The sequence below is a fragment of the Lupinus angustifolius genome, chromosome LG17 (assembly GCF_001865875.1).
Source record: "Lupinus angustifolius cultivar Tanjil chromosome LG17, LupAngTanjil_v1.0, whole genome shotgun sequence".
In the NCBI taxonomy this organism is placed as follows: domain Eukaryota; kingdom Viridiplantae; phylum Streptophyta; class Magnoliopsida; order Fabales; family Fabaceae; genus Lupinus; species Lupinus angustifolius.
In genome coordinates, this window is record NC_032025.1 from 10,382,136 (window position 1) to 10,398,597 (window position 16,462).

The 16,462-nt window shown below is 31.8% G+C and overlaps 2 protein-coding genes and 1 long non-coding RNA gene across 5 annotated transcripts; 1 reads left to right on the plus strand and 2 right to left on the minus strand.

Annotated features, from left to right (window-relative positions):
* On the plus strand, positions 2,296–5,478 carry LOC109330545 (glycine cleavage system H protein 2, mitochondrial-like). 3 transcript variants are annotated; one of them, XM_019564770.1, is made up of 3 exons: positions 2,296–2,460; positions 4,715–4,974; positions 5,163–5,478. In XM_019564770.1, exons 1-3 carry the CDS (start codon positions 2,382–2,384, stop codon positions 5,289–5,291), a joined length of 468 nt encoding a protein of 155 aa, XP_019420315.1. In that variant the 5' UTR covers positions 2,296–2,381; the 3' UTR covers positions 5,292–5,478. The 3 variants fall into 3 exon arrangements, with proteins under 3 accessions (XP_019420315.1, XP_019420317.1, XP_019420316.1); XM_019564772.1 differs by lacking the exon at positions 2,296–2,460 and adding an exon at positions 4,153–4,177; XM_019564771.1 differs by lacking the exon at positions 2,296–2,460 and adding an exon at positions 4,435–4,507.
* LOC109331793 (DNA-directed RNA polymerases II, IV and V subunit 3-like) lies at positions 7,516–11,254 on the minus strand. The gene is made up of 3 exons (XM_019566511.1): positions 10,727–11,254; positions 9,654–9,891; positions 7,516–7,992 (listed from the first exon to the last, which is right to left on the minus strand). The coding sequence occupies exons 1-3, from the start codon at positions 11,179–11,181 to the stop codon at positions 7,720–7,722; spliced, it is 966 nt and encodes a 321-aa protein (XP_019422056.1). The 5' UTR covers positions 11,182–11,254; the 3' UTR covers positions 7,516–7,719.
* Positions 13,916–14,938, minus strand: LOC109331719. The gene is made up of 3 exons (XR_002105838.1): positions 14,801–14,938; positions 14,301–14,394; positions 13,916–14,205 (listed from the first exon to the last, which is right to left on the minus strand). It is a non-coding gene; the product is annotated as an uncharacterized LOC109331719 (long non-coding RNA).

A 16,462-nucleotide genomic window follows, 5' to 3' on the forward strand; every position in this document is an offset into this window, starting at 1 on the left:
ATGGTTATTTTTGTTTGAGAGAACAAAAAAGGGAATGAGTGAAAGTTTTGCAATGGTAGTGCAATGGTAAAGAGTGTGTGAAGACAAGGAAAACTTGTCTCCTTTCAAATTCACCTATGTCATAATTTGTATCTTCGTAGTTTGAATTTCTAATTAGCCTTATCAAAGGTTGTAGAAAATACGAAGAAATTGATCTCCACTATGAAGATCATAAGCACTCCTCAATGATCTACCACAGGGATCAGATGAAACAGATCCATGCGAGAGAAGCTATGTAGTTGATACATAATCACTAGGGATGTTAATGTGTACGGGCGGACGCGAGCATTGCTTCCCCATTATCAAACCCCACAATATTTGAGGGTACTTACGCGGGTAGCGGACATTTGCGGGTACCCAAGGGTTTTTAATTTTAATTATATATTTTGTAATAATTAATATATAAAAATAATTATTACATGAATAATATGATAAATTTATAATCATAGTCAAATACGTGTAATTTATTATGAAATCATAATAAAGTATGTGATATATAATCTTAAAGGGCAAGGTTCAGAAGATGTTGCAACTGCAGTTTCGAATGCAGAAGAAAGAGGCGAGCGAGTAAACTGAAAGCTGAAATAAAGTCGGGAAAGGATCAGATGAAAGACATTTGATCGTTAAGGATGTGATCCAATGTCGGAGATGTTATAAATCTAGAGTAACTGGTGGCAATCTTCCGACTGGTGGAGAGCGGGTATTACATGTCGAATATATAGTATAGAAAACACTCATTACGTCGACAATTGATAGTGCTAGCACGGAACTAGCTTATCAACGCTGCTCTTACACTAGGAAGAGTCTCTAAGTTTATAAATTTGTGGATATCCACGGGGCATGTATCATAAAATTCATTTCCACCCGTAAGTTATTTTTGTAGGTATTTCTATGAGTACTCACATGTCGAGTTTTTTTGCCATATCTAATAATCATTCTTAATCTACACACCATAATATTTTAAATTTTATGTTAATCAAGAGTATTCACACCATATCAGTTGAAACATAATTTTTTTTTCCTATGTGACTACCATTCATAATAAGTATTGTTCATAGAAATTAAAAAATATTATATGACCTTGTATGATACTTAAAGATTCAACTAAGATTTACTCTAGTGAACCAACTTTCTACTCAAATAATGATATCTTAAATTTGGATTTAATATTTATGTATTATCATATAAAAGTTTATTATACTATTAAAGTATTATACAGTTTTCATTTCTATTACTTTTATTTAAGAATTAATAATAATTAATACATAATTGATGATTTCTCTACTCAAATAATGATATTTTAAGTTTATGGATTTAATTTTTATATATTATTTATGTAAAAGTTTGTTATACTATTATTAAGAGTAAATTATATCGACACCCCTGAGTTGTGGCAAAATTACACAAACTACCCTTCACTTTTCTACACCTACACAAATCCCCCTATTTTTTATACTTTCATTACACTAACCACCCCACATGAGAAATAAGTGTAATTTTTTAAACAAAAAATGTGATAAATGCAATTAAGTTAACAAAATATGGTATATTGTGAAGACAAGTCCAAATAATATATGAGTCGATACTTCTTTATTATTTTTGGTTTGTTATGATATGTATAAGCAATTTAAACAATACCTCTTTAAAATTGTTGATACATTTTATAACAAAAAATAATAAAGATACATTGATTTGTATATTATTTGGATTTTTCCTCAGAAATACCATATTTTGCTTAACATAATTGCATTTATCACATTTTTTTATTTAAAATATTATACTTATTTATCATGCGAGGGTAGTCAGTGTAATGAAAATATAAAAAACTACGGGAGATTTGTGTATGTGTAGATAAGTGGGGGTGATTTATACAATTTCATTAAAATATCAATATAATTAACTCTACTATTAAAATATTATATAGTTTTCATTTCTATTACTTTTATTAAGAATTAGTGATAATTAATACATAATTGATGATTTAGGGAGAGTGCATTTAACTATTACATTATCAATACACATATATTAAATTATAGATTTATATATAAATTCTATTTAAAATCAATTAAATTTATTTATGCTAAATCAAATTCTCACCAACTCGGGACTTCCACCTTTCTTTACTCCTGTGCATTTTCCCTATAGATTCGTTCTCACAAAAAACAACTGTAATTTACGTTACCACCAACATTAATAATTATTTTTCCTATTGATTTAAATCTAAAAAATGTTGAATATAAATAATAAAAAACGAAACTTTCACCAACCCTACACAAGTTCTGCTCAATAAAAAGCTCTGGAGCAAAACAAAGTGTTACTAAAACAGACCCAGAGAAAGAGTTATGGCTTGCAGACAATTGTGGGCTTCAAGAGCTGCTTCCTATCTCAGAATTTCTCTCTTCAACAGACCATTTTCTACGAGTAACCATTTTATTCCCTTCTTAATCTTATTCTCTATCTATGATCTCATAGTTTTTCATGTTTTATGTTTATGTTTTATTTTATTGATTATTTATAATCATGTTGTTTTCATATTATGATGTGGGTCTATTCTTGATCCATCTATTTATGATTAATCCTTCAATGTCTCTGGTATTGGTTATGGTCATGTTAATGGTGGTGGTAGGTTTTGAAGGGAGAAAGTGGCATCAGCAAAACCACCGTCACTAATGTCCAATATCAAATATTCTATGATTTCAAGTTTTAATGGGTTGCATTGGCATTGTAGTGGGTCCCGTTTGTTTGTATGGCTAGCCACGACGACAAGGGTAGGGACAAAATATTGGGTAGTGGCGTGAGGGTTTTGAACATTAACTATATTTAGATTAGCTGCAAAAAGTTAAGATTTTGAATAATGTGTTAGAGTTGAATCAGTCTTATAAAGATTTTGATATATTAAATCACAAAAAGAAAGTATGACATATTTCATTTAGGTTAAAAATATTTGTTTGTTAGTTCTGCAGAGGTTAGTGGGAAAATGGGATTGATTTTAAAATAGTCATTTGTTTTTTAATATTTTTTTAATTTTAAATAAGCTTCAAAATTCTCTAAAAACTGCATTTCCTTCGTTAAAATCACTTTTTCCTCATACTTTAATCAAGTTTTGAATCATGCTAGATTAAATGTGTATCTAAAATAATTTATGTGAACGATGTAGAATATATTCCCCAAAAGGCTAAACTTCTGCAATTGCATACATACATGAAATATGATATGGCCACCAGTCCACCACTTTGGTTTATTCCAGTTGTATTCGGAGTAAAACTATTCTCTGTCTTTAAACTGCTTGAACCACTTGTGCTGATAAAGTTGATACAAAATTGACACATTATTAATGCTCGTATATAAAATATGCTTAACATTTAAGCTGGATACTTGTGTAGAAGAATCTCTCTGCTGACTATGTCTAGGTTACACTCACAATTAAATAATGTTATAATGCTCTATCATGCATCATATTCATTGATAAAACATTAGTCTCTAAATCTTTTTATAATCCTTTCACTAATGATTTTTCTTGACCTTCTTCTACCTCCAGAGATTGGATTAACCTTCATTTAATCTTACTCTCCTTACTGGAGTTTCTAATGGTTTATACTAGACATGCCTAAACCATCTAAGGTGTGATTTTGTCATCTTTTCTATAATATAAAGTACCCTCACTTTGTTCCTAATGCATGCATTCTTAATCTTATCTTATCTAATTTATTCATTCATTCAATACAACATTCTCACCCTCATGCTTGGTTTGAATTCTTTATTGCTTATTTTGGTTTATAAACTTTTCTTTATAATCTAAGCTTGTTTGGTAACCAACTTGGTTTATAAAAAATTCCTATAAGCCTAGAAAAAGATAGATTTATTTATTTTTTTAGTTTATAATCTCATATATTATAATTTAGACAAAATAGAAAAATACAATCTATACCAAACACATGGTAGTCCCATAAAACATTGCGGTCTTATTATTGTGCGGTAAATTTTACCCTTAAGCTTGAGTCACACATTTATATGACACCAACATCTACTACACTCAGTCACTTTATCTACCCCGCTTCAATCTTATCATTTATATCTCCCTCAATTTCTTTGTTGTTTTGTATGGTTGACTCAAGATATGTAAATCTAATGACTTGTGGTATGATACGATCTCTAATATTTAACTCTAGAGTAGGGTTTGTATGCCTCTTTCTAAATTTACATTTCATATACTCTGTCATATTTCGACTTATATGAAAGATATCTACTTCCAAAGCTTGTGTCCACATTTATAGCTTCCTCTAACCGAGTCAGAGTAGTTTTGGCATGAATATGGCCTTTAGATTGTCCTAGTGTAGCTAACTTTTGAGCATCTGAAGTAGATATCCAAAGCAAGATAGAGATGGAAGAGGCTGTTATTCTTTTGATTATATGATTGATTTTTTCTTTTATTTAATCTATTTCTCTGTGATCTCTCTCACTCTACCATGTATGTATCAGTAAGGTTCTTCTAAAAGTATCTTGTTTTATCAAATTCTTATGCTGCACCTACAAGAGATCTCCTATTTGTCAAATGTTAACAATGATGCAAGAAAAAATTCCACTTGATTCATTTATTTGTTCAGAGATTTAGGAATAATGTCAATTATTGCCTTTTCTGATAAATCTGCCATTCCTTTCTCTGTTATACCTACAGTTTTGAAAGATCTGAAGTATGCTGATTCTCATGAGTGGGTCAAGGTGGACGGAAATTCTGCAACTGTTGGCATAACTGACCATGCCCAAGATCATTTAGGTGATGTTGTATATGTCGAATTGCCGGAAGTAGGAGCAACTGTAACACAAGGAGAAGGTTTTGGTGCAGTTGAAAGTGTGAAGGCTACTAGTGATATTAATTCTCCTGTTTCTGGAAAAGTGGTTGAAGTTAATGAAGAGCTTAGCAGCTCTCCTGCTTTGGTAAGTTTTATTGTCCAACTCTCAAAAGTTTTTACAACAAAGACAAGATAATGAAACTGTGTTTTCTGTGTATTTTTACAGTTTTTTGCTCCTTTTTACTACCCAAGTCTTGGACCACTAGGCTTGCATAATGTTTAAGTTTCATAGTGAATTTATTATATCAACTTGTGTTACTTTTGTTCTTATAGGTGAACTCAAGTCCTTACAAAGATGGGTGGATAATTAAAGTTGAATTGAGTGATAATGGTGAACTAAACAACTTGATGGATTCAGACAAGTACTCCAAGTTCTGTGAAGAAGAAGATTCCAATCACTGATATTGTTGCCAATTACGACCCATGATTTAGATAATGTTAAACTGGGAAGCTATGAATTGTTTGATTTCCTTTCTCATTTGGTCCATGGATATTGACTACTTTTATTTGTATTTCTCATGAGCTTCATATTTGTGGGATAATGATTTTCACTCTTTTGATTTTGAAGCTTTAAATGGATGATGTGGGAGATTTGACACCCAAAAAATAAATAAGATTTTCAAGTAGCCAATTTGATAGATGAATTTGAGTAACTTCTTGTTTGCAACTCTAACTACGATCTATCTGTAGTTGTCATGAATTTGAGATACAACAAGAGGTAGCTTCTGTGAATGACTGTATAGTTTTGGTGCATGTGATGTGTCACTTCAATTGTTGTGTGAAAACTGAAAAGTAGTGTTGTGAACGGTACTGGCTGGTCAAATCGGTTAGACCATGAATCACCAGACCCTTCAATTTCGTCCTCCTTCACCGTTTTGTTTGCTAGACAAGATTGTGCTGGATTAAACTTGGATTACCCCAGGACTGGTTATTATTATAAAGGCGGCTTAATATATTATGAGTGTTCCACGTAGTGAGTATAAGGGGAGTAGACGTATACCTTATCCTGGAATGAGACATATGTGACATCTTTGTCACTAAGATGTAGTATTACCATTCCGTTGAGACTAATCATAATAAGCTTATTATATCATAGACAAAATACTTTTGCTTCATAAGCTTCAATGTGATACTTCTAGTTCTGCTTTTCACGTTTGCTCATGTTTGTGGCCTTGTTTCATCAATTAATGTTTGCTACCAAGTTTGAAATCTTTCTGTCTTGGTGGTTGTTATTCTAATATTATAGCAAAGCTACGCTCACTTATTGTGTAATAATAAGTAAATTGAAGAACCATTATGAGAAAGAAAGGGTTACTAGTAAGAATCAAAACATAGAGGGAAAGAAGCTTTTTGACGAGCATAGTTCAAGTGAAGATGATGATTCTATTAATCAATGCGACCAAGATGCACAAGATGAAGAGGGACGTAAAAGGAGAACCATGAACATAGTCCTCTGGTAAATTCAATCAAATCATTATCCAAATTAAGGTCAATGGAAAGTAAAGGTCAAACAAAGACAAGGATTTATGTGATAGCTATAGAGAGTTATATATCTGCTTCAAGAACACCAAGGGCATCAAACAAATGTTGCTAAGCTGTAGCTTTATGGCATTTTTTAACACTGCCCTTTTTTCTTATTTAGGATCACTTAATATTAGTTATTACAATTATTAAGATTATGAATGCTTGTATATGATTCAACTTGATGGATTGTATATGCTAGTAAGCATTACAACAATCAATTCTAAATCTTATTAGATGAGCTTAGCTACATAGAACATAGATTGACAAACCAATGATATTCTAACATAAATCATGTTTATTGACAAAAGGTTGATATACAGATCTTTCCTAATTGTTTCGTCTTATGATATTTCATGGCCTCCCCCACCTCTAGAAATTGGACTAACCTCCATTTGTTCTACTCTCATTAATGAGGCTTCTAAATACATGTGAAACCACATAAGGCATGATTCTACCATTTTTTCTATAATAGGAGCTAGCCAAACTTTCAATCTAATACGTTCATTCATAATATCTTGTTTAATATTTCTACTCACCAAGAGTAATATTTTCATCTCTACTACTTTCATCTCTACTATGTTGAATTTATTCTTTTAATGACATATTACCATCCAACATTGTAACATTGTAAATTTTATAATTTTGTGGTAAAATTTTCACTTGCACAAGTCTAATACATGATCTCTTTCATTTTTGTTCCTCCATCAGGTAGATGCTTAACCACAGCACACTTGCTTGATTTTAACCCAGATTTTGCTTATGGAAAAGCAAACATAGATATGCATCAACTAAAACAATCACCGGTACCTATGTTTTTTTCTTTTCATTTTAGCTCTACAAAACATGTTTTATTTTATCAATGCCCAGTTTCATATAGGTTCTATTAACTGACAACTTCCACCAGTTCTAGCATTCCAAGCACTCACAAATAAAACCACCATTAAACACATTGTAAGTGGTGAAAATAAGCAGTTAGTCTCAATCACTAATGCTTTTCTATTTCTACCCTTTGCCACAGATGACAAAGATGCTTTTCTACCCTTATCTACTTAATAGTTGATGGAATGAAAGCATAACTGCTTCAAGTGTAAACATAAACATAACAAGAAAAAGAAAATAGATTACATTACATGGTAGCACTGTTTAACTGGCTTAAACTTGAAAGATAGTTTATATAAAAGGGATCATAATGATAATTAGCATCTTTGGTTCAATGAGGAAGCACATGCTGGCAGCTATTCAGTTAAACACAGCATGCAACAAACAAGTTCAGGAAAACAAGAGTAAATTCCTTATATCGACTTCATCATCCCCCACGCAAATGCGCACCTAGCTCACCAAACTGATCATCAGCCTCCACTGTATCTTCGGATAGCCGCACAGCATCCAGCTTCGTCTTGAGAATTTCTATGGCATTTAGTAGTAACTGAGAAGCTTTAACAGCACCAGTAGATTCGACTGTGAATATGAAGCTATCCTGTTTTGCATTGATTTCTACAAGCCCAGGTTTGCCCATTGCTTCTGCTTTCTTAATCACCTCATCATCATAGGTATATGCCTCAGGGTCAACCACTGTAACCTGATAAAAAGCTAAAATCTTAGCCACAATAAATGACCTCAAGACAAACAACCAAAGGATTGCAAACTTGTTTTAATAAGGATTAAATATGCTTTTTGGTCCATGCAGATTTACCAAATTTTGGTTTTAGTCCTTGTAATTTTACTTTTTTGTTTTATATTCCTAAATTTTGATTTTAGTTCCTAATGATAATGTAGCTAACACTCACACATGACACATGCCATATCAATAGATGACATGACCAATTGTGGTGTTGATGCATCACTAACGGAGTAACAGGGACTAAAACAAAAAATGATCAACTAAAGTAGAGACTTAAAACAAAAAAATAAATTCTATGACTAGAACCAAATTTTCCTATATTTGCAGGGGCTAAAAACATATTTAAGCCTTTTAATAATAATGCACAATACACCAAGAAGGATTCATAGTAGCAAATAACAAACAGAATCTTCAAATGTTTTTTTTATTTGATATAAGAAATATATTAAGACGGAACTGGGTATTCAGTAACATATCAACAATTGACAAAGACAAAAATGTATACAGCACAAAGTGGTTGAAATAGTTGAATAAATAAGACATCAATTTCAATAGCTTAATGCTTTGAAAAAAGTCTGAAAGTGTATCATATCTTCTCCAGAATCCAGATAATGCTCCTGGAGATGCTACAACAATCAGTTATGCTATAGCTGTATCACAAATCTTGATACCAACATCTTATTTAAAAAATTTGTTCAAAATCTTTTCAGGAATCAAGTTTGTTCACCTTCCAGAATGACACTGCATGAAGTTGCTCAATTTCCATAAGTTTTGAGTGAATAATTTTTCTATTACCCAGCCTCGACATTGGAAGTGATGGAAGCAACTTAAAACAAATCCCCTCTCATTCTGAAGGATTAATGGCAAAAGGAAGAAGAACAAATTGAGGGATGAATGAGGGCAAGATCAATGTTCATTTGAACAAAATCCTTACTGCTAAATGAACTTGAATTCTTACAGAAAAGTTATCATGTTAATGCTTATACTCCGGAGGGCAAATATATTATTTTCGAGATGGCAGCTAGCTTCATCAAAATATGGAGAATAATGGTCCCTCAGTCGCTGTGTATGCCTTCAATATGTGGTTCTGTAAGCTTACATTAGAGGTTGTCCCCATAAACAATTGAAAAAACAGTCTTGAAGTTGACTAACAAGCAAATTTTACTCTCAGGAAGCACCATGCAATCATTCCATACATCAAATAACAGGTGTTTATCATTGAATGCAGAAAAAAAATAAGCACGTCTAATTATACTTTCTTCCCTACTTCAACACAAACGGTCAGAGATAGTGATGCAGAAAAGTAATTGTTATCCAGCATACTTATCCTACCTAATTCTATATTCCCCATTCTATCTAGCCCTAAAATCTAAACAAGCCGCATCAGACAGTACATAGTGTACAAGACAAGTACACTATCACAGATTGCTCTGAAACAATTAGTGAGGTACCGAAAGTGCATGTCTTGAGATAATTTCAGAAAAGGAATATAAGCGACAAAACAAAGATTAAGCACCAGATAATTATCAGATAGATAACAGAAATACTAGCAGTAGTGTTGAAATTAGTGCAAAGTGCATAACCAAAATTTAAAGAAAACAAATCAGAAAAAACTCAACCTGTTGAGTAACGACGTCAATGTCAAACACATGGGTAGGACTACTTTCAACCCATTCTTTTTTCTCCTCAAGTGTCAGGGACTCCATCAAATCCTCGTTTATGTGGATTTCTGGTTCATACATGAAAGTGACAGTTGCCGCAGGCGACCATTTAGCATGATCTTTACCAATACCCTTCCTAGCTATTGCTCTAAGCTTCAGCTCTTGTCCTCTCCTTAACTTCACAATTATAATCCCCCTGAATTGGATACAACTCAAATTACAGAATTCTACTATGAAACCAAAAACTCACACTGCCATAGCATTCAGAAACACAACAAATATCAAAGAATGCCCAGTTTAAAACGAAGAAGAGCCATCTAAATTAGATTTAAAAAAACAATTATTTTGCCCAAAAATTGAGAGTGAGCCTTTGTGCAATGATAAGGTTGTTGCTACCATGTGACATGGATGTCACGGCCTCACAGGTTCAATAACCTCTCCCCTTGCAGGATAAGACTGCATATATCTACCATCGTCGTACCAACACCAGGTGGGTGCTTCGTACACTGAGCCGCCCTCTCTAGCCCCCAAAAACTAAACACTTACTCTGAGATTTAAACCAAAAATTATCTTGCCCTAAAATCCCAACAATTTATACTGTCACAGCATAAAGGAAAACAACAAACAAAATGCAAAATTGGATTGCCTAGTCCAGAAAAACAAATACCCAGTTTAAAATTTATATTGTCATATCATTAACGTAAACCAACAATATTTATGCCAGAATACCCATTAGAAAAGGGAGGAAGACTAATACCCATTTTGAAACAAGAAATACCCAGATGAAACTTGAAAACAAAGAACACTCATTTAAATAAATAAAAAAACAAATAACCAGATGAAAATGAAGGAAACATATAAAGGAAACAAAAATAAATTAAAACTCAAGCTTTAAGCCAGAAACAAATACCCAGTTGAAAACGAAAAAGACCCATTTAAATGAAATAGAAAGAAAAATAAAATACCCAGTTGAAAACAGAAACCCCTCTTAACGAAACCCTAAAAAAAGAACAAAAAAAAAAAAGAAATACCTATTAGTAATAGCATCAGAAGATTGAATAAGAGAAGAATCATTAAAATCAACCGGAGTAACAGTATGATCAGAACTTATGAGATCCTTGCTCGTCACATCTAGTGTCTGATCAGTCATACACTTCACTCTCAGATGAAACTCAACGGAACAAAACTCGCATTGTCCATCACCATCACACGCGTCACAGTCACGCGAGAATCGCATCGACATTGCTCTCTCACTCGTCAGAGGAATCAACCCTAACCGGTGCGCTAGGAACTCGTCGTTCAGCACCGACGAGTTAGTTTCGATTTCGACCAGGTCGATGGCGATTGTGGGTACTTCGGCGATCATCACGCGCCGGAGCGCGTTGGCGATGCTGGCATCGGTGTCGCGGAGCTCGAATTTGGCGTAGTCGTCTTTGAGTTCACGGATTTTGACTCTGGGCATGCGCGCGTATGATACACCTTCCATCGCTCTCTCACTGTTAACTCTCTGATAGTTATTCTAAACCTTAGAGAAGAAGAATAGAGATTTTGTAAAACCTCAACTTTGTACTTTTAGGGATAACATGGTCATTTAATTTTATTTGCAATTTGGACCTTTTGAAACATTATCGTTTAGTCCCAAAATTTGTTACTATTTATCTCTAGTTGAGTTCTTCAACTTATTAATCATTTATAATTTGGGAGTCCATGAAGTTCAATCACATATTTTGAACTTAAAAAATTATAATTGTAGACCAAGTAGTATATAGTATTTTTTAGGGTTTTTATATGTTTATAGGTTAATAAAATTACATTGGAATACAATAATAAAAAAGAAGTTGTTTGATGTTAAGTATATAAAATTGGACCCTTAGTATTGTCCTCTAACATGGTGGTAATATCTATAGTTTTGGCCCAATAAGAATAATTTTGACCCTTGTTGGGAAATATAAGTTATGATAAGTATATCCTATTTTTTTATTTAATTAAAAGTTCAAACTAGCATTACTCAATCCTTGGAGTGTTTGTGGTCCATTTAGAATAGTTTTTAGCAAAAAAAATGATACAATTTAAACACATAATTAATATGTGATATGTTTCGGTCTGGTTTGTTTATATTAAGATGTCCGATTTAATCTGGTCCAAATATTATATGCAGTTTTGGCTCAGTTTGCATCAGTTTTTTTTTATAAAATATCGAAATTGCACTTATATTCAAAACTCATAAAAATGACTAAATATTAAGCATAAAACAATAATAAAATATTGCTCAACAATATTAAAACAACGTTGCGATGTATGCAACAATAGTATAAGTAAATAACATCATAAAATAGTAATAAACAATAAGACAATAATAATAAAAACAAAAATGATAACAACAACAACAACAAGACATCAACAATAACAAGACAACAAAATGATAATATATCAATAACAATAATATGAACACTTGTAACATAATTTTAACATTTAGAGTGTTCTACTGTGATTAATAACAATAATATTTTCACAACGATAAAACACCTAATCAAAATCAATACTTGAATCATCTTCATTTGGTTGTGAGATTGGTTTAAGTTCTAAAAAATGTATCAAATATAATCAATATAATTTAAAACATAGCAACATATATATGTGTTATAGAATATAACAAATAAAATATGAGGAGAGATTCACTAGAGTAAGTTTTTTATACTTATTTTACATCTTGATCACCAATTCTAGGAAAATTCAATGATTTGAATTAATGGGTAGATCTAAACCATTAAATTTCTCTAGAATTGATGACTAAGATGAGTAGTAAGTTTAAAAAACTTACTTTTGGAGTACGTGGTTCTCACTCATAAAATATAGGTAAATTTTGGAGTTGTGACTTAAGATTAAGTTTGGAAGACACTTAAAAGCATTACACACTTAACTTCACATACTAATTCGGTCTGGATTAGTTTGGATCCAAGAGGTGAAACCAAAATCCGGACCAGATCAATGAGTCTTTAAAAAATAAGTCCAACATGATCCAAACACATTCTGTTTAGTTTATTTTGGATCGATTTTTGATTTTATTTTTGGACTGGACTGGATTTGAATACCCCTAGTCAATGCTAACTTTAGGTATATTAAACGAAATTTATTTTAATATGTGCAATCATAATATAATTGGTTATAATTAAGCCTATGTTATTATAAGACAAATTAGTACTATAAGAACATTGTTTAAATGTTCAAGAAATAAATGGTTTGAATTGAAAATGATCTTCTAAAGATAGTCACTAAATAATTCATCAAAATTTTAAATGATCACTACATTAGTCTTTCTAGAAACTTATTTGATGGTCACATGCATATTTTGAAAATTAAAATTTACAATCGTCAGATAATTATTTGAACTTTAGAGACTTATTTGATGACTATTTTTTATGAGTGTCTCAAAGTCAATTTTCTCAATGAATATCATGTATTAACATTCAAGAAATAAATGGTTTGAATTGAATATGAGTAAAACATAAATCATATTCTTCAAAAAATTACAATAGTGAGTGAGTTGGTCTTCGAAATGAGTCCTACTCCTTTCCAACAATATATATATATATATAGTAAAAACAAAATTTCAATGGTACAAATTTTTACGTTTTTTTTAAATTAAATAATTTTAAGAACTAACTTTCTCACATTCTCAATATTAGAGAGTCCAATAATAGAGGATAATCTATTTCCTTCCAAAGATAATCACTAAATAATTCATCAAAAATTTAAATGATCACCATATTAGTCTTTCTAGAAACTTATTTGGTGGTCAGGGGCATCTTTTGAAAATTAAAATTTACATCACATGGTAATTATTTAAACTTTAGAGACTTATTTGATGACTATTTTTTATGAGGGTCTCAAAGTCAATTTTCTAAATGAATATCACGTTTTAGTCAATTGAAAATCTGAACTTTGGATTTGGCGTGCCCTTATTGCATTGATTTATAGCATAGAAGTGCAGTTTTACTTATTTGAGTAGAATTTTATGATTGGGGAATTAAATTAATAATTTATCAAAGGGTTGCTATCACTTGCCTCTTAGAAAATTATAACAAGTGTAATGTAAAGGTTTTTGAAACTCCAAGTGTTAAGGTTAGATAAAACTCTATGATCTTTTTTCTCTCTTCCTTTTATTAAATTGTGTTTTTGAAAGAAACTCAGAATGGGAAGGAAGACAAAATAACACATTATCAATACAATAATAGTCACTCTTCAATGAATTTCAGAAAGCAATGATAGCTGCATAAATATGACTAGCATATAGAGAGTTGAGAGGGTAAATAGATTATGAGTGTTTAAATTCAGTACTATATTTGTTACACACTATAAAACACTACACCAATGAAATATTCCCCATAAGTATTCCACTGAAAACACTAGCTTCAGAAGCAAGTGGCTCCAATCTTAGAATGGATAAATTAATAAGCATATACCAACTCGGAATTATACAAGGTGATCAGATGTTTAGCATATATGATGCCTGCATGATTAGAAACCAAAATCAAAATCAATCAGCAGATATAACAAACCTATGTCACCTAATCTTATGTAAGAGTTAGCAACACATCAACTAACCTTAGAGTCTCTTTTGTGCCGCGGCGTATTTTACAACCAATGGTTGAGAGTCCAAGGCGCTGGTGAGCCTCATAGCAGTGACAGCCAGAAAAACCTGCAAACCAAAAGCAACATGTTGTGTTTCCATTGTAAGAACGCATGGATGGATCTTGGAACCAAATTAATCCTCTTTCTGATTCTAATTTTAACTTTTTAACACAAATCTTTTCTTATCCACTATATCTAAACAATGGATCAAAAATGAAGTTCTTTAAGTATTTGTCCTGCTCTTCGCAATAAAAACACGAAAATGGATTACTTTGTATACCCCAACTATGACGACTACAGAAAAGGAGAATGGGATGGCTGAAAAACAATATGCATTTTATATTCTTATTGGAGCAAGGTACAACAAGTACTTGAGATTTTTCCTAGTAAGTTTCCATGAAAGAAATAGATATTCCAACCATATGAGTACATTGAATTATTAGATTTCATGCATAATACAGAAAAGTGCATACCATAATAGACTCCATCGACCTCGAGAATATCAATCTGTATCACTTAAAAGGAACTCAAATCAGTAGCTGAGCATAGTGTTTTGGTGAATCAGAAATTTTCTTAATGAACAAAAGAGACTTGTAAGTTTTACATGCATAAACCACAAACTGAATCACTTTTTTGTACCATTTTCTAGCTGAACGTGACTTAAATGATATTTTTATGATATAAACTTTAAAAGCAAATGAATTCTATATAAGTTAAAGTAAGATGAAGAGTAAGTTTAGCAAGAAAGGAACAAATTTTATAATAAATGTAAAGATTGAAGATTATATCATATTACAAGTGGCTTGATTTAAGTATTTTGGATCAATCATATAAAATTATACGTGAAATTAAGGAAGATATGAACTTTATCATTTAAGTGGGTTGGATAAAATGGTGGGGTGCTTTTTTTATTACCATTTGTGATAAAGGTACTACTCACAAATGACATGAAGACCTGTTGCAAAAGGGGAAAGAGAGATTACTTGGTTTATAGGTTATTTCTCAAGAAGTTAAAATCATATTTTTAAGAACTGTAAAATATTCCCCTCCGTTACTTAATTAGTTACTCTGAAGTTTGTAAGTCATTGAATGGTTCTACAGTATATCAGAATATCGTTCAAGTATTTTTGTTTATATTTTTTATTGCTTTATCATTTAAATTGGTAAGAGGTCCATTCTTTGGCCAAACGTTGAAATCAGGGGGTGAATATGGAATGGGTTTGAAACGTCTTTACTCAAGAGGTGAGAGTTTCTTACTTGAAAATGGTAGAAGCCAACATCCAAACCAACTTAGAGAAATACAAAATGGATGGGAGAAAATGAGAACGCATTTTGACGTGTGACGCTTTCACAGATGTTACCAATTTATTAGTTTGTCCAAGTGGGACAATATAATTAAAACTTGTTGACACTAGCAAGGATGGTAAACAAATTGTGCATCTAATCTTTTGTGGCAATAGAGATGTTAGAGTATAAGAGAATAAAAAGGTAATTTAGATCATGTTTTGAACTCTGCCATGAATTAATCTTCCAAGATATCATGATAGTGAGAAATTTAAATAATAATAGGTTGTTTCATGATTTGAATTTATGATCTTCAAGTTAGAAGAAAAACAATCTTGCTCGCACCACAACCTTCATCTATAGGCATACATAATTCCTCATCACCTATTCACAATTCTGAAAATTGGCCTTCCACTTCATTTTCTGTACCCCAATTTGAAAACCGTGATGATATAAATGGTATCGATAACTATAATGAGGTTGTACCTATTTCATTCAATCTTATTATTTAGAGCCACCTTTCCCTCTGTCACTTTAAACCATCCAAATCAAATTTGAACTGCCCCAGTGAACTTTTGGGGGGTCACGAATGCCAAATATCTCAATATGTGACTGTAACTGCTTTGACAGGCTCCATACGATTTAAGCAAGTTTTAAACATAACCATATAAGTTACTTGCATGATATATAAAATTACCAAGACAGTTTACCTCCATATCGTGAGCTAAAAATTCAGTTATCTTACAAAGTTTTCCTATCATGTTTCATTGAAATGTAGCAAGCAATAAGGTAAACTGTCAAATGATTTCAGCGCGGACACATCAAATGGTTTAAACTTTAAACACAAAAAA